Source organism: Hypanus sabinus, chromosome 3 (assembly GCF_030144855.1).
Source record: "Hypanus sabinus isolate sHypSab1 chromosome 3, sHypSab1.hap1, whole genome shotgun sequence".
Lineage (NCBI taxonomy): Eukaryota > Metazoa > Chordata > Chondrichthyes > Myliobatiformes > Dasyatidae > Hypanus > Hypanus sabinus.
Genome location: NC_082708.1, coordinates 55,741,602 through 55,764,892, shown reverse-complemented (window position 1 = coordinate 55,764,892; position 23,291 = coordinate 55,741,602). Strand labels below are relative to the sequence as shown.

Sequence of the window (23,291 nt, the reverse complement as noted above, 5' to 3'; positions counted from 1 at the left end):
TCTCTAGCTTGTCCCACAAAAGTAATGACTAATCCAATTTACTACCTTATCTTGAATGGCAACTGACTCAGTCTTCTTAACCAACCTCCCATGTAGGACTTTGTCAAATGCCTTGTTAAACTTCCTATAATTTAGCAATTCCACATTTAATAGATAAATTCAAAGGCTTCCTGTTTATCGACACCCATATATTAATTATCCCTGATAATTTAAATTAACAAGAGAAGTTGTTTTGTCAACCTGCTCTGGCACTTCAAATGATTTGTGCATATTATTCCACCCAATATTTCCAAATTTTTCTTTGCTGGATCTTTTAAGAATAGTGCCTAATGTTAGAAAAAACATCACTGATTACAAAAAAGCTTTGAACCCTGACAATGATGTTGTTGAACGTTTTTGCCCCAGAACTACCTATTGCAGTTCGCCAAACCAATGCACAAAAGAATGAGAACAAATGCAAAATCATCCAATTTAACCACACCAGTCTCAGTCAGCAGCAAATATTGGAAGGTGTCATAAATAGCACTATCAAGTGTCACATCAACAACCTGTTCTGTGGTGATTTTCAGCAGAATCGTTTGACTTGAGATTTTGTTGCTACCTTGGTTGAAAAGTGGATAAAAGAATGAGTTGAAGAGGTGATGAGAAAGTAACTGCCCTCGAGACAGAGCCAGCATTTGACTACAAACATTAACAAAACTGAAGTAAATGGAAATTACAGGAAAAAATCTCTGTTGTTCACACCTTTAGAAATGATAAATAGTAAGAGCTTTATGGTTATGTTTGCCATCTCTGGCCGAGTACATCAATGCAGAATTTTGGCTGGGTAATGCCCTAGGATTAATTGTCTCCTCCTGTGACTCAAAGTTATAACCTTTCTATCTGGGGATTTTCTTAAGCTCCAAAATTATCAATGAGGAACATCTCCTGCAATAGATCATAGAATCATGGACAGTTTAAGATGCAGAAGGCCATTTCCATATTCTGTCCATGCTGATTGATAAGGAGCGCTCCAGCCTAATCCCAATGTCCAGCTCTAGATCCTTAACCTACAAGTCATAACACTTCAAATATATTTTAAATTTGATTACAGTTTATGGCTCCTCCATCATTTTATTAGCGAATATTCGATCCATGTTGGCACATTTCCTCTCTAATCTATCAATTATTTTACATCTGTAGCTTTTTGTTTTTCTGTTCCTTCCCCAGGCTAAATGCCCTCTAAGGTAAATAGGTCTTTCATATTTATTCTACCTATAAGGTCATTTTTTTCAAATGGCACTGCCCTGCAATAATGTCACTTTCTCACTCACTACTTCAAATTATGACTCATGCCCAATGAGACTTGTTCTTTTCAAATGGCTCCCGCCCTACAGTGACACTGCCTTCTCACTCACTACTCATAGTTACATTTGATCCTGAGATAAGCATAAAACAGACATCTATAGCATAATTCAGAGGATTTATGTCGCATTCTGTAATAGCACTTCCTCCGCAGTCTATCTGCTGCAGAGACTTTCATTCACAACTTTGGTACCTCTAGACTTCAATACAAGCCTGGCCTGCATTCTCAGAATATACTCCTTAAACCTGATGTCTTTTAAAACTATGTGCCCATGTCCTAATTCACAACTAGCCCCATTAATTCATCTCCCAGCATTGACATATTGGCTCCCAGCTAAGTAATGGTTTAACCTTAAAATTCTCATCTTTCAAATACCTCATCCTTCCAATGCATTGGTAATCTCCTCTTTGAGATATCAATACTCCACTAATTCTGAAGTCCTGAAAGATGACTTCCTATTTCTTCTTTCAATATCTTCCTTAAAACCTGCTGCTTTAAGGAAGCTTTTAGTTGTCTTTTCCAAACACCTACACTGTCAACTATGTGACAACAGTCCTGTCTCTCTTTTGAAAATATTGTTGATGAACTAGACTGAAGCGTATAGCATGTAGCAATTAGTTCAATTTTTACTATTTGTGAACCACTATTTAGAAGAAAATAGGCAATATGTTACTATCATTGATCAATATTTCATAGTGAGACCTGCCTAACCTGGAAATGTCAACAGTAAAATGCACATGCAAATGTCACTTATATTGTTCTTAAAGTGCCTTATATTCTCAGAAGATCATTAGAAACCTCACACATAAAGGGAGTTATCTTGTTAAATGAATGATACATGTGCAAGATATATACTATATACACAGATGTATACAGTACTGTGCAAAACTCTTAGGCATATACGAGGGGTAATTGATACGATCGTGGCCTAAAATAGAAGGAGTCAATTTTAGAAAACCTAGCACATTTATTTTTCAACATAGTCTCCTCCTACATTTACACACTTAGTCCAACAGTCATGGAGCATATGGATCTTGGACCTCCAGAAAGTGTCCACAGATGGGTGATTGATAAGTTTGTGGCCTAAGGTAGAAGGAGATGAGTTATACAGCTCTCGCTACATGCAAATGCAGTTCAACTTTTTGAGTGATTATGCAGAAAGTTTGAAGTTAATATCTCATATCATTCTACCTTAGGCCACAAACTTATCAATCACCCCAAAGAGTTATTAACTTCAAACTTTCTGCATAATCACTCAAAAAGTTGAACTGCATGTGCATGTAACGAGAGCTGTATAACTCACCTCCTTCTACCTTAGACCACATATCAATCAGCCCTGCTGTGGACAGTTCCTGGAGGTCCGAGATCTGTATGCTCCACGACTGCTGGACTAAGTGTGTAAATGGAGGAGGGGACTATGTTGATAAATAAATGTGCTAGGTTTTCTAAAATTGACCCCTTCTACCTTAGGCCATGAACATATCACTCACCCCTCGCATATATATGTAGCTAGGGTGTCTAAGATTTTTGCAGAATACGGTAGTAATTTTATGTATTGCACTCTACTGCTGCCAGACAAAAAAACACAGATTTCAGACATATTTAACTGATGATAAACCTGATTCTGAAATAGGACCTCCATTGTGGACTGGGAGTGGGAAGGGGGAATCATGATTGGGAAAAGGGAAAGGGAGAAGAGAGGGAATTGGAAGCACCAGAGATTTATTCTGTCATAATCATTAATTGCAATAAAAGGGCCTTGCCTGGTGTCTCAGGGCTAGCTGTCCCATTCCCCCCCCCCCCGGCACTACTCCTCTGTAACATATCCCATACCCCTCCTCTAGCACTCCACCCTTACCATTCCCATCAAATGTTGCTCCTGCCAGATTTACAAACATGCTCTCCACTTCATGTTGACAAATAGAGTACTGTGCAAAGGTCTTAGGCACCCTAGCTATATACTTATATTTGATGCTGATGAATCCACTCTTTCAATACATATTCGAGATCTTCATTTTATGTTCTATGTAGTGTTTTTCAATTTTCATTAACCTGCTCATTACATATGTGAGGCCACTTCTCAGAACTGTCTGTGATGCACAGAGACCTGCACATTGACTAGGAACCTTCCCAATGCCTTTTGGAAATTTACATTTGTCATGTCAATGCTCAAAAAAATTTTCAGAATTTGGAAGTTTTCAGATTTTGTAATTTTGGATAAGAGATACTCAACCTGTGTTTATTATCTGCAGATTCCATTCATGTGAAGATACTGGAATAGAAAATGTTATAAATTTGGTTCAAGTAAAACCACATTTATGTGTTTATTCTGCTCAAATCAAAAACATAAACCAATATGCCATAAGGATTTACAAATAGGCCAAGTAAGCAGTGACTAGTGGGGTACCGCAAGGCTCAGTGCTGGGACCCCAGTTATTTACAATATATATTAATGATTTAGACGAGGGAATTAAATGCAGCTTCTCCAAGTTTGCGGATGACACGAAGCTGGGCGGCGGTGTTAGCTGTGAGGAGGATGCTAAGAGGATGCAGGGTGACTTGGATAGGTTAAGTGAGTGGGCAAATTCATGACAGATACAATTTAATGTGGATATATGTGAGGTTATCCACTTTGGTTGCAAGAACAGGAAAACAGATTATTATCTGAACAGCAGCCGATTAGGAAAAGGGGAGGTGCAACAAGACCTGGGTGTCATTGTCCACCAGTCATTGAAGGTGGGCATGCAGGTATAGCAGGCGGTGAAAAAGGCAAATGGTATGTTGGCATTCATAGCAAAAGGATTTGAGTACAGGAGCAGGGAGGTTCTACTGCAGTTGTACAAGGCCTTGATGAGACCACACCTGCAGTATCGTGTGCAGTTTTGATCCCCTAATCTGAGGAAAGACATTCTTGCCATAGAGGGAGTCCAAAGAAGGTTCACCAGTTTGATTCCTGGGATGGCAGGACTTTCATATGAAAAAAGACTGGATTGACTAGGCTTATACTCACTGGAAGTTAGAAGATTGAGGGGAGATCTTATTGAAACGTATAAAATTCTAAAGGGATTGGACAGGCTAGATGCAGGAAGATTGTTTCCGATGTTGGGGAAGTCCAGAATGAGGGGTCACAGTTTAAGGATAAAGGGGAAGCCTTTTAGGACAGAGATGAGGAAAAACTTCTTCACACAGAGAGTGGTGAATCTGTGGAATTCTCTGCCACAGGAAACAGTTGAGGCCAGTTCAAGAGGGAGTTAGATATGGTCCTTGTGGTTAAAGGGATAAGGGGGTATGGAGGGAAAGCATAGTTCTTCATTTTATGTTCAATGTTCTATGAAGGTTCTGAGTTGGATGATCAGCCATGATCATGCTGAATGGCGGTGCAGACTCGAAGAGCTGAACAGCCAACTCCTGCATCTATTTTCTATGTTTCTAATAGCTAAGCAATTACTGCTTTATGTTAAGGTCAGTGAAATAATGTGTCATATTTAATATCAAGCAAGTATTATATTCCATTATAGTTATGGTTCTGTTAACATATTTCATATTGTGCCATTATAAATACTTCTTAATACATTTCATAGTTTCTTTGTGCTCAATGTTGTTGCAGTTGTGGGTGGGAACTAATTGGAGTGCTAAGCCGTTTAATAGTATAATATGTGCAATTACTTTGTTTTCAACAGGTGACAACAGAACTTGATAATCAATGCACCACAACCTTCAAAGGTACTTCCAGTGCAGCTCCAATAGCAGCTGGTATAATTGCACTGGTCCTTCAGGCCAAGTAAGTATTATCACACAAATGCAAACATAGTACATTTAATACTGTTCTGAAATGCTAATTGGACTTTAGAACTAAGGTTTTCTGTAAGGTATTCCTGATCACGGTGAAAAATGTAATTAGGTGAAAGTCACTCTAACCCCCTTCCCCATCCTCCCCCTCCCTGCCACTGCTCTGCTCATCTCTATTTTCCACTCCTACATATGGAAACATGTAAATTAGATACATAGTGGAATATCTGTTCCTGGATTCAGAAATATTTTCATGAAACTTATTTGAACTGAAACACCATTTCTGATCATCTCCCCACTGATGTTGACTAACCTGCTGAGTAATTCTAGCATTTTCAGTTTTTTCCCCCTGAAGATGGATCTGCCATCTTAGTGATATTAGTTAAAAGACAATTTTTATCCAGGAAATCAGGAAGACCTTTCTTCCTCTCCTTTGTATAATAGTATGTCATTATTAATATCAAACTGGTGATAGAAGTATGCAAGTTTAATTGCATGGTTTCCAGGAGATCCCACATCAGTAATGATTGTTGACAATTTCTCAGTGTCCCAAAATTCCAATAAATCTCTAATGTCTTAGTGTGCATGGTGTCACAAGTGCAGTAATCATACATACGATAGAAAACAGTGTTCCTTATGATTTAAGATTTTTACACAACGTAATATTATTTCTGAGCGGCCAAATATACCTAGTTGTTGCACAGATTGAACTTAAATAATGGACAGCTTTAGCATCATGCTAAAGGTAGGATTTTGACCAGAGTGAACTTTGGTTTAGAAGAGGAAAGAAGTCCTGTTTTGAGTCTTCAATAATTGTCCTGGTTCATGTCAGCTTCAGGCAGTGTTTATTTGAAATTCAGTGTGGTGCTTTGAACAAATTGATTTGTTTCTTTCAAATAAAATGCAAGCTTCTTTCCTCCCACACTTACAGTTCAACCTGTTGAGTTCCCTCAGCAGATTCTTCTTCCAGATTTGAGTTTCTTTTATCTCTGACAAAACAAATGGATGTTTCTGGAAATCTGGGCTGGATCTGTTCTGTTTGTAATTTCTAGATGTCTATATGGTCTATCCAGCAGCGACAGTTAGTAGCATGTCCAATTAATGACTTGAAATTGACATCGAAATAGATGGAACAGTATTTTTTATCCTGATCCACAACATTTCTGTCAATTGTTGGAAGTTGTGTTTATGAACAATCTTCTTACTATACTCCTTCACCTTTTCAAGACTTGCTTGAGAGTTGCTGACAGCAAAGGAGATAATCTGACATTCAATTCTTCAGTTGAGCAAACTGCTTGTAAAAGCATGACGCTGTCAGCAGCTCTGCATCATTATTCTGATGAGGTCTGAAGACCAGTTTTATGATGAGCTTGGGTTTTTTGTCTTCGAGGGGACACTTGAACACTGGTCCAAGTTAATTTATTGGCCATGGTGTTAGAAATTGATAGGGTAATCTGACAAAGATTGAAAATATTCCTGGTAGGATATTCCTAGAGAGAAAATGTTCCCTTAAAGAGGATGTGTCAAGGCACTCAGGTGCAAAAATCAATCAGGCTAACTGTTGCATATATCCTCTTTACAACTCAAATTCCACATCCTTTTTGGATCTAATTTTTATAACAAAAGTATAGTTCCCTTAGGTATATAAAATTAGAACAAGCAGAAAGAAACAGTCCAAGGTTTCATGAGGTAAAATAACAAAAAAACTGCAACAAAAAGCACATGCATTAACATTTTGGGCAAAAGAAATCACTTTCCACTTTATTTTATGCATTTATTTCACTGAATGATGCTGTTTTCATGAAATGAAAGATTGGATATAATGAAATGAGATATTTATCAATTGGTCCAAGTTCAAAACATATTTCTTATCAAATTGCATTTATGTCACCATATACAACCCTGAGATTTGTTTTCTTGTGAGCAATCACAGAAAATAGAAAGAAGTGCTAAGAAGAAAGAAATGATAACACCAAGGAGTTTAAGGTTGCTAACTCTCTCTATTTCTGATCTCCCGATGAGGATTGACTCATGGACCCCTGGATTCCTCCTCCCATAATCAATAATCAACTCATCAGTCTTGCTGACATTGAGTGAGAGGTTGTTGATGTGGCCCCACTCAGCCAGATTTTCTATCTCCCTCCTATATGCTGATTCGTCATCACTTTTGATTCAGCCTACGAATAGTGTCATCAGCAAACTTATGTATGTCATTGGAGCTCTGCTTAGCTTCACAGTGCAGGAAGCTAAACTCACAGCCTTGTGGTGCTGATGGTGATTGCGGAGCAAATCTGTTCTGATGGGGTCTGCAAGTGAGGAAATCGAGGATCCAGTTGCACAAGGAGATATTGAGGCCAAGGTCTTGGAGCTTATTGATTAGTTTTGAGAGGATGATGGCATTGAATGTCAATGAAGTGCATCCTGATGTTTGCACGTTCGTTGCCCAGATGTTACAGTTCGAGTGAAGAGCCAATAAAATGGCACGTGCTGTCAACCTGTTGCAACAGTAGGCAATTTGAAATGGATCCAAGTTGCTCCTCATGCAGTAGTTGATATGTTGCATCACCACCTTCTCAAAACACTTCATCACATTGGTCGTAGGTGCTATAGGATGATAGTCATTGAGGCAGGTTACCACATTCTTCTTGGGCACCAGTATAACTGAAGCCTGGTATCTCAGACTGCCAGTTGATCAGCATAAGTCTTTACTATTCAGCCAAGTCCCCCATCTGGGCAGGATGCTTTCGGTGTGTCTACTCTACTGAATTATGTTCTCCCATCAGCCTCAGTGACTGAAATGACAGCGTCATTGGGGGCTGTGGGAGGCTGTGAAGATACCTCCATGTTTTGACAATAAAGCTGAGTGAAAAAAGGCATTGAGCTCAATTGGGAGCAAAACCTTTTGCCACCTATGTCACTTGGCTTCACGTTATAGGAGGCGATCACATTCAAGCCCTGCTACAGCTGCTGAGCATTCTTCAGCAAATGAAGTTTGGTCAGGAATTGCCACTTTGCATGTAATATTCTACATCAACCTCTTGTATTTGGTGAAATTATGCACAGCAATCATATTGAACTAAGTACAGATGCTACCAAGATGGTAAACACAAAGTATACTGCAGATGTTGTGGTCAAAGCAACACGTACAAACAAACTGGAGGAACTCAGGAGGTCGGGTAGCCTCCGTGGAAGCGAGCAGTCAATGTTTCGGGCCGAGTCACTTCATCAGGACTGAAGAGGATTCCCCTCCCCCTATTGATGACCCCTTCTCCCGTCTTCAACCCTCCTCCCACCAGGCCTTCTACCTGCACTCGATTCCTGCACTGGAACTCTCTTCAGTCCTGACGAAGGGTCTTGGCCCGAAACGATGACTGCTCATTTCCACAGATGCTGCCCTACCAGGATGGAGTAGATGAGTTGATATCATCTAAATGAAATCAAATACAAAATGTGGTGGATTGACAGGAGTACGACACAAAACCCCACAAAAATCACTAAAGACATTGCTGCCTAGCAGCTTCCCTCCACTCTCTTCCAAATTGAAAATGCTGCTGCATTGGCAAGGACAATACAGGGAGGTTGAATTCAGCGAATTGCATCAAGAAGTATATGAGACATCACACCCACTGAGGATCCGACCCAGAGCCTTAAAATCACTGCCACCTTGCTTTTAGGTACAGGACACCAGTTAGGTGTTTTGCCAGTAAATTGCCCAGTTTTACACACACACATTATTTAGGAGGATTTCTTACTCTTGTGGGATAACATTTTTCCTAATAAGGGGGACATCACTCTGTTTAGCAAGAGTGACTTGTGGCTGTGAAACAATGTCAGGTTCTGGGGCTTCCTCTGTGATGGTTGTAGGAGTTGACTCTGGGAATGCAGGAAGTTGTTCTGACAACTTCGGACATCTTTCTTCTCAATGTGTTGACATCCTGAACAGTGGATGGCAAGCTTCACTGGACAATGTGGATCATAATGTGTGAGTACAGTGTCTGACATCACCATTTCCTTTACCTTTTGGAAAGCAACTTCACATTGCTTTGTCCATTGCCATTTCTTTCTGATCTGCAGTAATGAGTTCGAGGGGTTGAGCACAGTAGTCGGGTATGGCAGGAACCTGTTACAATAGGTGCCAATTCTTAAAAAGGACCACAACCGTGACATTTCCATTCACCGTGGAGCATCCACCAATGCTTGAATTTTCTCAGCACACTTGTGTAATGCTTGTGTGTCAATAGCATGACCACGGTAAGTGATGCTTGGTTTAAAGAATTCACTTTTGTTGTGTCATGCTTTCGTCATCGTGGCTATCCCTCGAGGTCGAGGATGATGGTCTTCATTCTGTTGATCTATTTATTGGTTCTCAATTGGCTTATTAGTCCAATCTTGGCTTTGAAAGTTCTTCGGCATTCAGGACAGGTAGTTCCAGAAGGCAGATCAAGCTTTGGTTGTTGCTGCCTCTCTTTCCATTTTCTTCTCTTTTCTTCTAATTCTGCATATCTGTTGGTTTCGGAAGTTGCTGTTCCTTCTCAGATGATGGCTTGCTAGAGTTTCCTGTCCTTGGCATTGGTTTCCCAATTGTTGATGTCAATGTTACATTTCTTCATGTTGGCTTTTAAGATGTCTTTGAATCTCTTCTGTTGTCCACCTCTTTTACATTTGCCTTCTTTAAGCTGGGAGTAGAAGATTTGTTTCGGCAGACGTTCGTCTTTCATCCAAACAACATAACCGCTCCATCTTAGTTGAGCCCATAATCTTATAATCTTTTAACACTGTCTTGAGATTCTGGAGATGCTCCTTGTTATTCTTACTGGTAGCAATGATGCCATCCAGGTAACACTGATTGCCTGGGCAGTCTTGCAGCACTTGGTATATAGTTTTCTGCCAGAGTGCAGATGCAGACACTACTCCAAAAATAAGACGTTTATAGCAATAAAGCCCTTAGTGAGTGTTTATGGTGAGAAACACTTTGGACTCTTCTTCCATTTCCATCTGTGGGTAGGCCTCAGCTAAGTCCACTTAGCTGAAGGGATTTTCTTCAGAAAGGTTTACAAAGATATCCTCTATCCTGGGCAAAGGGTGTTGATCTACGTTCAATACAGGGACGATGATGACCATAAGATCACACACAGATCTTAACAGACCCATTCTTTTTGGCTACTGGGACTACTGGTGTTGCCTATGGCCTTCACTCAATCTTGGAAAGTATTCCTTTGGCCTCAACACTCACTGAATACTTTATCACGGATGGTATAAGAAACCTGATGGGCTTTGCAAAACTTGGATGTACCATTTTCATTTAACACTATTTTACCCTTGATATATTTGAGTTTTCCAGTGCCATCCTTGAAGACTCCTGAGGCATCATCTTGTACCATTCTTAATTCACTTGCAGTTGAATTCATTACAAGTAATGTGGAATGCAAATAGTGAATGGATTTCCAATCAAGTTGTAATTGTCTCAGCCACTCACATCCCCACAATGTTGGGCCTTCAGTTTTTAACCACATACTAGCCCAATGTGGCTTGTTGTTGTTTTACTTCACTGTTACAAATGTCGTTCCCACAGGAGTTTTAATTTTTCCAGTACAAGTTCTCAGCTGTATGTCTGCTGGCTTTGGTTCAGTATATTTGAAGTGCCATTCAATCTCATTTTGTGGAATGGCTGAAATAGCCAAGCCAGTGTCCAATTCAATTTTAATTATTTTGCTGTTCAATTCTGGTGTAAGCCGTTTTGCTAGTCTATTGTTAGTTTTCACATTTTAAATCTCAAGGCTGCACAGTCCAGTGTCACTCCCATCATTACAAGATATTGGATCAACAGCATGCAGATTAGTGTTCTTTTTGAAACTGCAACTTGACTTTTTATCTTTTTATCTTTATCTCTTCCCTGTGCAGTCCATTTTCTCTGCCTGACAAGTACTGTGAGTGTGTCCTACTTTGTGTTACTTCCTGCATTGTTCAACTTATTATTATTATTTAGCTATTGGTCTGGTGTATGTAAGCCCCTGCCCTGCCAACGCAACTTGTTCGGCCAACTCTGTTTCTGTTAGACATTGCAATTTTGTCCATGCTTACTTTCATTCCTGACTGCAACTCAGTTGCATCTCTGTCTGCTGTTTTCATTGATACAGCTAGTTCAACTGTTCTTTTAAAAGTAAGTTCTGCTTCAGTTAGGAGCTGTTTTGAATGCTTTCTTGTAAAATTTCACAAACTAAATGATCTCAGTGCATCATTAAGCGCAGTACTGAGCTCACAATCTCTTCAAATCAGCCACCTACATTGAAATGGACTCCCTTTTTGATACTGCTTATGAAGCCTAAAGTGCTCTGCAAGTAACAATGGTTTCAGTTCTAATTATTCCTGCATTATTTTCACGGTATTAGCAAAGCTCATTTCAGCTTTCTTTTTGTTGGAACAGTTAAACTTCTAAGCAAACTGTCAGCCTTTAAATCCATTTCACTCAGCAAAATGGCACTCACATCTCATTGGCTGTATCATTTGCTTCAAAACACTCCAATGCTTAGAAAAGAATGGACATCATTCTGCCTTGAGCAACATTATGGAACTGCCATTCTAAAGCACCACTCCAATGAAGTGCTCAACTGAAAAGACATCCATATTGCTGTGTGTTTTATAAATGACCAATGATTAGGATTACGTCTCTACCAGCAGCAGTGGGATGAAAGTTGGTGCAGGAATTGCAAGGAATAGGCACCCAGGGCTTACTTTCTGACGGGTAATCTGAGATCAAATAATGATAATTTTATTTCAGTCTGCTTAAAGGGCTTTTATAAATATTAAATCATTTCCACATTTTTCATACTGATTTATAGGTTCATGTTAGGATGCTACATATCATCAGCATGGCTTGGCTCGCGAGCGAAGATTTAGAAAGGGAGCTGCCCACGTCTGCCATTAGGGAGGATGGTCGTAGACGTGGGCCGTGTCCTTCTGCCTGCGCAATGGTTTTTTTAAAGTGGAGTGCAGTGTGCATGGTACTGGCCCCACCCTTTACACCCTGGGTTCATCTGCCATAGCCTAGCAACTTGGGATGGTGACAGCGAGGTCCTTGGGTCGTAGGAGTTACATCGGAGTGTTCTTCTCCTAGGTGGATGGCCTGACAAGGCTGATGAGCCCCACCTGCCCGGGTTTGGAGTCAGAGTTGCCCTTCTCTTAGACTGGCTGCCAACCAAGGCTAATGAGCCCAGCCCACCCATCCAGTTATACCACTGGACACTCGGTTGCACCATGACATAGTAAGCTCAGTGGAAACGGGGGGCACCAATGAGAAGGTGCTGCTACGGACACAGTAGTGTAGGAGAGGTCATTTGCCGTGGCCTCCTGCCTAGCAAGCTGGACAGTGACCACGCGGCGATCACTACACCGGGAGAGGACAGGGCGATGTATTGCGCATGCACTTTACCTGGGTGAGTGGAACATCAGGTTGAGACTTCGATCTAAATTACTTCATACACTAAAGACGTGTTCATGCACCTTTTGTAGAAGTGGGCCTTTCTGTGAAGCCATTGTTACGACATGGAATTCATCTTCTATTGCCTACTGTGCTAAAATATGCATGCTATGTCCACAGTGGTTTCTTCAAAACATAGTTTTAACAAATTGCTAGTTGCGTTCTGACAGTTGAATGGTCTTCCTTTGCATTATTGATACTGCCATCATGAATATAGTAGACATACCTCAAAATGTTAGTCAAAGTCTTACAGTTAGTGCTAGAAGAATGGGAAAACTATAACTTCAAATATAATTGCCAACATCCCCTTCTCTTGAACAGAGATTTTTTTCATTTTTGATCCATGTGTATAACATGCAAACAATAGTCTTTTATGGTCTTTGTCAATGATATGCTTCATCACAGTAACCTCACACTTGGAAGCATTACAAGGATCTTTTAGCTCATAGTGCAGCAGAAAGGATTCACTACTGCGTCTTGTCCTGCAGAGGTGAATACTTTTTATTGATGTTTGCCCCACTAGCACAATTTCATTCTTTAATACTTGATAATGTTGTCTTGACATTATGACAAGGCTGGCGGAAATCTGCCATGGTATTATATCAAAATTGGAAATGACCAGAACTCAGTAACATTCCAGGCTCTTATAACACCTCAGTTATCTCTTTAATCGGCTTCATCCTGTTTTCAAATCCTCACTGACCTAATTAAATCACTTCCTACTGCACCAAAGCACATTTACATTTCTCCATTTTGACAGAATGTTCGTGATGTCCGCTGACCGCTTCCACAAAAGTGCTGGAGCTTCTACTTCCCATGAGTAAAATGTCACAATGAATTCAGAACCCATTCTGTGTCTTAAACAATAAAGCATACAGTAGGAGCAAAATTAGTCCACTCAGGCACTGAATCTGCTCCACCATTGCCCATAGCTGACTTATTTTCCCTCTCAACCCCATTCTCCTGTTTTCTCCCCATAACCTTTGACAACCCTACTAATCAAGAACAGACCACACTCCATTTTAACTATAGCCAATTACTTGGCCTCAACAGCCATTTGTGGCAATGAATTCCATAGATTCTCGGCCCTCTGGCAAAAGAAATTCATCCTCATTAGCCATAGTCTTATCCATAGTTGTCTAGAATATTTTTTGATTTTAACATTTTAACCTGAATGTTAATTTGTTATATAGGTGTAGTTTTATATTCTACATAAGAAAAGGAGCAGAAGTTTGCCAGTTGGTCATGTCTGATTTGGCAGACGACTCTGCTCCTACCTCAAATATCAAAGAGGCATTTTTCCCATTACCTATCTATCTAAAAGCATCTTAAATATATTAAAGTTAGTGTCCTCAACTATTCCGCTGGGGAGAGAATTCCATAGATTCACTACTCTCTGGGAAAAGCAGTTTCTTCTCATCTTCATCCTACATCTAATCCCCTGAATCTTGAGGCTATGTCCCCCAGCACAAGTCTCACTTACCAGTGGAAACAACTTTCCCACACTATCCCTTTCATAATTTTGGATGTTTCAATAGATCCCCTATCATACTTCTAAATTCCAGTGAGAGTAGTTGAAGAGCAACACAATCTCTCTTTATCTTCGGAATCCACCCAGTGAACCTCTTGCTCACCACCTCTAAAGCACATATGCCTTTACTCAAGTAAAAAGTTTTGATCTGCATACACTATTCCATGTTCAGCCTCACTAGTACAATTATACAATTGCAGCATAACTTCCCAACTCTTAAATTCAATCTTCCTAGCAATGAAGGCCAACATTTAATTTCCTTTCTTGTTGAACTCGAGGAATATGCCTCTTCTACCATCAGCTACATCAGTGAGTGTGTAGAGAATGTTAGTACCTTATGAAAGGTCATCTCATGGCTCAAATACAAGCCCTAGCTGAACGTAGAGGTGTGCTCCTTACTTCAAGTCCAGTAACAGAACAACTCTCAGAGCAGCCAAGAGAAATCACATCTTGGGCATCAGGAGAGCAAAGGCTCTCTAGCACAAAAAAATTGAGGAACATCTGTCCAATAATGAACCCCGGGGTATGTGGCTAAGCATCAAGGGCATTAAAGACTATGGAAAGAAAAATAGCATAGACTGTACCAGAAACGCCTTCCTCCCTAATGTCTAAAAACTTGTATGCACACTTCAAGGCATGCAACACAATGCCAGCCATGAAAACTACACCCCTCCCAGGAGAGCAGCTATTGTCTTTAACTGCAGCAGACATGAGAAGAACTCTACAGAAAGTCAAGCCCAGTAAAGTGGCCCAGCCAGACAACAGCCCAAGTCGAGTACTCAGGGAGTGTGCACAACAGTTCATCGCATCACTCATCCAGGGTGCTATCCCCATATGCTTCCTATCAGCCACCAACATCCCTAAGTCTGCATACTCCAAGGCACCTCAGTCACCTTAGAAAGTAAAGGCAACTTTGGTCCTTCTTGTACACAGCATCTGTGTTGGCGCTCCACTCAAGTCTGTCATCTGGGTGCACCCCCAGGTACTTGTAGGTCCTGACTACATCCATGTCCTCACCATCAACAGGGAGCAGTGTAGGCTTATATTTCCTCATCTTCTCTGTTTCACTGATGTTGAGCTGCAGATGATTCAGCTTGCACCATTTGACAAAATCTTCCATCAGGGCCCTGTATTCAGCTTCCCATCCTTCCTTATGCACACAATTATTTCTGAGTCATCAGAGAATTTCTGCTGACGATATGATTCAGTGTTGTATCTCAAATCTGAGATATACAGAGTAAACAGGAAGAGAACCAATATAGTGCCCTGTTGGGTCCTGGTACTGCTTATAACCATATCTGATACACAGCTCTGAAGTGACAGACTGTGGTCTGCCAGTCAGGTAGTCCATTATCCAGGATTCAATGGAAGTGCCAACTTGCTTTAAATGGGGCTTCTCCCCCAGCAATGAGGGCTGTATGGTATTGAAGGAACTTGAGAAATCCAAAAAAAATTATCCTCGCAGTGCTGCTCTGCTTATCCAATGGGAATAAGCTTTGTTCAGCAGGTAGGTAGCAGCATCGTCCAATGTGTCGATGGATGGCAAACTTCAGGGGATCGAGGGCTGATCTGACCAGCCTCTCTAAGGTGTTCATGATGCATGAGGTCAGGGCCACTGGATGGTAGAGAGCATCCTGACAAGCTGTATCATTGCTTGGTACAAATGCAGCACTGGGGTGGAGAGGAGGGTCTACAATGGGTAGTCAAGACAGCCCAAAGATCACAAGCACCAGCCTACCTGACATTAAGGACTCATATAGAGAAAGGTGCTGGAAAAGGACCAGTAATATCATGAAGGATACTATTCACCTTTTTCATGGACTGTTTGTCCCAATCCCTCCAGGGAGGAGGCTAACATCTACACCAGAAGCACCAAACTCAAAAACAGTTACCTTCCCCAAGCAGTAAGACATATCAACACTTCCACCCACTAACTACACCATTACTTTATTATTTTCTGTCAGTCATCTTATGTACAGCCCAGCTTCATTTTATAGATGTAAATCAAACTATCTATCTATCTATATATAAAATCTATCTTACGTATGAATATTTATTGTGGTTTTTTATTTTAATTAAGTTTTTTTTATCTTTTGTGTTATTTTTGTGTTACAACAGATCTGGAGTAACAATTATTTCATCTTCTTTACACTTGTGTATCCTGTTGCAACTGCAAACAAATCTTTTACAATTTATGCACAAGTAGTCTCAAATCCCACCGCATAAGAGCAGGCTGCATTCTTTCACATTAACTAATAATTTGAGCTATTTTTCTTTCAAAGTTTGACCTCATATTTACCAATATCGTACTCCATCTACCAGACTTTTGCTCACTCACTTAACCTATCAATATCTCTCTGCAGACTATCTTCATCCTCTGCACAGTATGCCATTCCATTCAATTTAGTTCATATGATTCTTAATCATTTGTGATTGTAAATTATCAAGTAACTTTGATTTTCACCCTCAACATTAAATTTGGAATAGTTAGAAGTCAGATTCTTTACCCTGCTAACTCTGTATACAAATATTGAAAAATTAACAAATTATATAGTCTTTTATGTACCACTCTTAAATGTCACTTATTAATCTCCAGAAAACCAGAAACTCTTACTGACTCCTAATACCAGCATAATGGGTTTCACTCAATAGTCTGTGAAGATTTAGCCTCTGCTTGAACATGCATTGCATTGGTTACTGGTATTTTTTTTCTCATTTAAGCAATTGGTTTGCTTCATATATAAGTTTGGTGCCTTTTAATTTTCATGCATGAATCCTGAAAGATATTTCTCTAAGTGCAGATACTTTGTATTTCTGTTCAAATACAAGATCCAGTATGTGTTGTATCTTGAATTTCATATGTCTTTGATTACTGTACAAACAAATTATCAAATGGTGCGCAATCCAAGAATGCGATAAGGTGGCAATGCTGAAGCAGATATATTAGAATAAACGTTTTATTTGTTAATCTGAGTTGCAAGCTTGTAAATTTCTACATTTCTAACTGTGCTGGGCTGAAACAGTTTTGCAGATTTTCTATTATTTTGTTTAATGGGACATTGATTGCCCCAACAATCATAGTCAAGTCATGGTTCTCCTTACAAGTGTGCAAGGCCACACACTGAATATTTTTACCCTCATCCTCCACATCAACACCATTGTGTGAACAAAGAACTATTCCATTTGTTCAATGTTAAATAGAAGAGTCCTACACTTTGTTACGGTAGATACTTAAAAATTGGGCTGCCATTTACTAGTGCCTTCCACTTCAATAATTATGAGGTTTACTTCTCATCTGCAACAAAGTGAGAAGGTTCTCTTTTTTCGCCAAGTGTTCCAGCCATATCTCAGACTTATCAAACTTAGTCATAATCTTCTCAGATTTACCCTACTCAACATGCATAGGAATGTATTAGAAAGACATGGGCCAAATGCAGGAAAATTTAGATAAGCTTAGACAGGCATCTTGGTAGGACAGAGGACCTGTATCCATATTGTATGACTTCATAGCACATGAAATTAAGGAAAATCTAAGACATTCTATAACTATGTTTCCTATAGTGGTAGAATCTAAGACCAGAGGACATAGCCACAGAATAGACAGGCATCCTTTTAGAATGGAGATGAAGAGGAATTTCTTTAGCCAGTGAGTGGTGAACCTGTCCAATTATTTGCCACAGGCAGCTGTGGAGGCCAAGTCTGTATGTATATTTATGGCTGAGTTTGATAGATTCTTGATTGGTCAGGGCATGAATGGATACAGGGAAAAGGAAGAAGATTGGGGCTGAGAGGAAAATTGGATCAGACGATGAAATGGCAGAGCAGACTCGATGGGCCAAATGTCCTAATTCTGCTCCTATATAGTGTATGTTAATATCTTATGATAAGTCATAATAGTAACCATGGGTACAATGTGTACATGGAGCCAAAAGATATGACAAGGTCTGAAACCAATGTCTTTCACAGGAGAAAAACATTCCAGCTGGAAATTTCACTTAAGATGATAAAATTCGCAAGCACGTTCAGATTAAAGAAGACAAGGCCTTAGATGTATTAGCAAGTGTTAAGATGGATAAATTGCCAGGTTCTGATAAAATCACTCCCAGTTTGCCATGGGATTTAAGGGTCGGGTTTTACTGGAGCTCAGAGAACAATATTTGAACCTTCGTTGACCAGAACTGAGCTCTGAATGATACCAACAGGATAGCTCATGTTCTTATAGGCCAGTTAGTCGAAGGTATGAGGGAGGGAAATTATTGAAAATATTCTGAGGGGCAGTCCACCTGGAAAGGTTAATTAGGGAGAATCAGTGTAGAGATTACTGGAGATCCTGACTGACTAACTGAGCTTTTGGAACAAGTATCTGATGAGAGCAGTGTGGTTGGTATGGTTTACATGGATTTCACTGAGGCCTTTTATAATGCCTGGAAAGTAGGTGAAACTGGCACAATGGATCCAAAGTTGACTTGGTAATAATTATGGTGAAATGTTACTTTTCTGACTAGAAGCCTATGAGCAGTGGTGTAACACAGAGATTAGTTCTGGAATCCTTGTCATCTGTTATGTGTATTAATGACATAAACAGCAATGTAGGACATGTGATGTGTACGTTTGTAGATAACACAAAAATCGGTGTTATTATTGACAGTGAGAAGGATAGTCTTAAGCTAATGAATGATACTGATCAGCTTGTAAATCAGGCAAGAAAATTACGGATGGAATTTAATCCTGATATGTTTGAGGCAATGAATTCTGGGGTTCAGAAAATAATACGGCATATGTCATAAATATTAGGGCACCAGGAAGTATTGAGAACCAAAGGGACTTCGTTTAAAGGGACCTTGTGTACAAGTCTCAAGATCCCAAAAGAAGGTTTTGCAGATATATCGCATGGCGAAAAATGTGTACAAGATGCTTCTCTTCACTAGCCAGGGCAGATATATAAGTGCAGTAACGACTTGGTATATAACTTTATAAAACATTGGTTAGGCCACAGCTAGAATATTGTGTGCAGTTTCATTTGCCAAACTAAAAGATGATGTGATTGTGCTGGAGAGAGTACAAAAGAGCTGAGTGTACAACATCATCATACCCTTAGTACTAATCAACAAGCTCCAAACCATGGGCCTCTGTACCCCGATCTGCATCTGGACCCTTGACTTCTTCATTAGTCAGCGGCAGATCAGAAGTAACATATTCTTCTTACTGACAATCGACAGTGACGCACCTCAAGAATTCATTCTTAGCCCACTGCTCTACTCTCCCTGCACCCACTACTGTGTGGCTAGGCACAGCTTAAACACTACCAATAAATATGCTGACGACACAATTATTGTTGGCAGATGGCGATGAGGAGGCATACAGCAGTAAGATAGTTCGGCTGGTTGAGTGGTGTCACAACAATAACTTTGCACTCAACATCAGTAAGATGAAGGAATCAGTTATGGACTTCAGGAAGGGAAAATGGAGGGAACACACACCTGTCCTCATTGAGGGAACAGAAGTAGAAAGGGTGAGCAGTTTTAAGTTCCTGAGCATCTCTGAAGATCTATCCTGGGCCCATCATATTGATCCAATTACAAAGAAGGCACAAGAGTGGCTAGATTTCGTTACGAGACTGGGGAGACTTGTTATGTTACCAAGGACTCTCGTCAATTTAAACTGATTACCATGAAGAGCATTTTAACTGGTTGCATCACTGGATAGTAAGGATGGGCCCTGCACAGGATGGGAAAAAACTGCAGAGAGCAACAAACCCAGCCCGCTCCATCATGGACACTAGCCCCCCCCCCACCCCCCAGCATCCAAGACACTATCAAAATGTGATGTCTCAAAAATACAGTATCCATAATTAAGCTCCCCTATCTCTCAGGATATGCCCTCTTCTCATTGCTGCCATCACGGAGAAGGTGCAGGAGCCTGTAAAAATACACTCAACATTGTAGGAGAAGTAACTTACCCACCACAATCAGATTTCTGAATGGACAATAAACCCATGTACACTATCTCACTTTTCTCATTCTGTCTTTATACTACTAATTTCATTCAATTTTTATGCATATTTATGTATTTCTTATTGCAATTTCTGTTTTTTATATTTAGTATTGCAATGTACTGCTGCCACAAAACAACAGATTTCACAACATATGCCAGTGATAATAAATCTGATTTTGAAGGAGATCCCCAAGAGACAATGTTTCAGTTATGACAGGCTAGACTTGTTTACCTTGGACCAGAGCAGGCTGAAGGGGAACTGGACAGAGATATACGTAGTTATGAGAGCTATTGATAGGGCAGATAATAAGAAATATTTCTCCAGTGCCAAGGTATCTAGAACCAGTGAGGAATAAGAGTTCAGAGGGAATCTGAGGGGGAATTAATTTTGGCCTGAGGTGGTCATAATCTGGAAGACCCTGCTTCAGAAGGTGGTGGAGACAGGACCTCTCACAACACTTAATAAGCATTTGAGCAAACACCAAGACAGAGCAGGCTACAGGCAAAGTGCTGGAAAATTGGATAAATATAATACATAGTGGGAATATGAGGTATTTTAAAGTCCTGGAGTCATAGAGAATGATGGAAACAGTCCTTTTACTCACTAAATCTATGCCAACCTTCAGGTGTCTAATTATACTAATCTTTTGTTTTTCTCCCCGTGATCCGACCAACTCCTCAAGATCTTAATGCTCGACTACACACTGGGAGTAAGTTACAGGGGCCAATTAACATACCATTCTTCACATCTTTAGAATATGATGGAAAAAAAATCTGTGGTGCAAGGAGGAAATCTGCTTCGTAACAGGAAAAGTGCGATCTCCACGCAGAAGTCAGGATTGAATCTGGGTCACTGCTGCCGTAAAAAAGCAACTCCACTGGCGTCCAGTCCTTGAGATTCCTAGCAGTTAGTTGAAGGCACAGCTACGGTGGCTAAAGGGAGCAGGCATTGCTTGTTGCACAAGAATAACAATAAAGGCATGAAGCAGCAGGAGCAAGAGTCTCTCTAGCAAACATCATCATTCAGTAAGATCAGAATGATCCACTATTGACCTCAATACAACTTTCCCCATGTTCTTCCCATACTTCTTGACTCTCCTATAGTTTAAAGGTCTTTTAGTCCTCACTTAAATATATTCAATGATTAATTTCCACATCACTCTAGGCTGTGAGTAGAGAGCCCACAATTCCCTGATAGAAAATCCAAATGAACCAGGATCCACTGAGAGAAAAAAGTGCTCCCCATTTCCATTCGAAATTGATGAGCTTTGTTCTGAAAGTATGCTCCCCTATTCTGGATATCTCCATGAGGAGAAACATTCACTCAGCATTGACACTTTTGGTCCTCCTCAGTAAGATCATCTCTTATGCTTCTAAACTCCAAAGGGTATACACTCATTCCAGATTTCAGTTCAAACCTCGGTTGTTCCTAGTTCCTTGTCTAGGCAGAAGGATTTGATTAGTTCAGTTAATTAGGTTTGATAATTGGCCAAGTTTGTGGGTTTCTGTAGGTTGGTAACTTATATTTTCTAAAATTAGGACAAAGAGTTCTTTTGCTTCTGTACTAAAATTATTTGAAAATAATGCTCCTTCTTGTTCTGATGACAGGTTACAGGTCCACTTTAATCTGCTGAGAATTTTCTTTCTTGTTTCTAATTTCCAACATCCATGGCATTTTGCTTTTGAATTATTATTTGCTCTTGAATTCATAAGTACTGAGCAAATTAGGTGATCATGGTTACATAATGGAATTTGGGGGAATAGAAATAATCTGCCAACCTTCAGGAGCAGATAAATGATTTTAATTTGGAGTGAGGGGAAGAGACATGGTGGAATATGTCAGTTTTCATTTGTTTTCAAGTGAGTTCAAATCTCTAGATCCTGCTTCTGCTTTTATCAGGAAAGAAAGAGACCACTTGACCCATCTGATCCATGCTAGATTTCAGGGGAGCAGTCCCCTCAGTCGCTTTCCATTTCTCTCTGATTCACAGTACCCCTTCAACGTGTTCACTTTCACAGATGCCCATCAATGTTCTTTTAACCTGCACCATGCCAATTAATGTGAACTCAGGGGTGATTTATAACAGCCAGTTGAGCTGATATCACGAATGCAGTCAGAACTGAATCTATGTTCCTGTATCTCTGTGACAGCAGCTCCAACTACTGCATATCCATGCCACCAAACTACTCTTCATATATCCACTCCCTTCATCCCAGGATCATCCTGGTGAACTTCCTCTGCATTCATTCCAAAGCACAGATTCCACATCCTCCCTAACATATTGGAGCTCAGCTCAGTTCAGTTCAGTTCAGTTTCAGTTTATTGTCATTTAGAAACCACAAATGCAATGCAGTTAAAAAATGAGACAACATTCTCCAGAATTATATCACAAAAGCACATGACAAAACAGACTACACCAGAAAATCCACATAATGTTTGGTAATCCCCAAATCCAGAGTCCCGAGAGGCTGCTGTGCATTAATATCGCGCTACCATCTTAGCATGTTCCCCAGAAAGAAGCATCAAACTCACCAGACAAAACAAGACTACCCAGACACACCAAGTCAGGAGACCAACTCTACCACCCAACAAAGCAAAAACTAAAGCTACAAGACCTACACAAAACCACATATTTACATATAGTTATAGCTAACGTATAGTTACAATACCATAATTGATAAAAAAAAGCAGGCCATAGGCACAGTAAAAATAGTCCAAAGATGTTAAAAGACTATAAGTTCGAAAGAAACCACAGTACAGTTTCCAGGGTCCCGATAGACTCATCAACACACCCAGGTGGCAGAAGGGAATATCCCCGCTATGGGCTTCCACGGCACCGGACTCAGCTTCGCAGACGCAGCACGCAATGAAAGCTCCGTCGGACCCAACCTTCGCAGGCGTAGCACACAGTGAAAGCACCCCAACCGCAGCGGACTCCTGAGTCTGTCCAACCTCCAAGTCACCGAGCTCAGAGAGGCACAGCCTTTTTGAGCACCATCCTCTGCTGAGTGCACTATGACACCCCTGCCAACGGCCATCGGCAACGCGACCCCGAGGACTGGGGGCCTGTTCTTCTCAGCAGAGACCCGGACCTCACAACAGCAGCAGCAATGAAGAAGGCCTTCCTGGAGATTTCCAGATGTTCCTCCATGCT

At 40.4% G+C, this 23,291-nt stretch overlaps 1 protein-coding gene across 1 annotated transcript in view; it reads left to right on the top strand.

Moving 5' to 3' along the window:
* The window catches only part of LOC132390902 (PC3-like endoprotease variant B), a 786,805-nt gene that overhangs the window by 526,931 nt on the left and 236,583 nt on the right, over nt 1–23,291 (top strand). Inside the window, exon 15 of the mRNA XM_059963438.1 lies at nt 5,026–5,126. Coding sequence (XP_059819421.1) covers nt 5,026–5,126 — 101 coding nt within the window. The remainder of the gene's footprint in view (nt 1–5,025; nt 5,127–23,291) is intronic.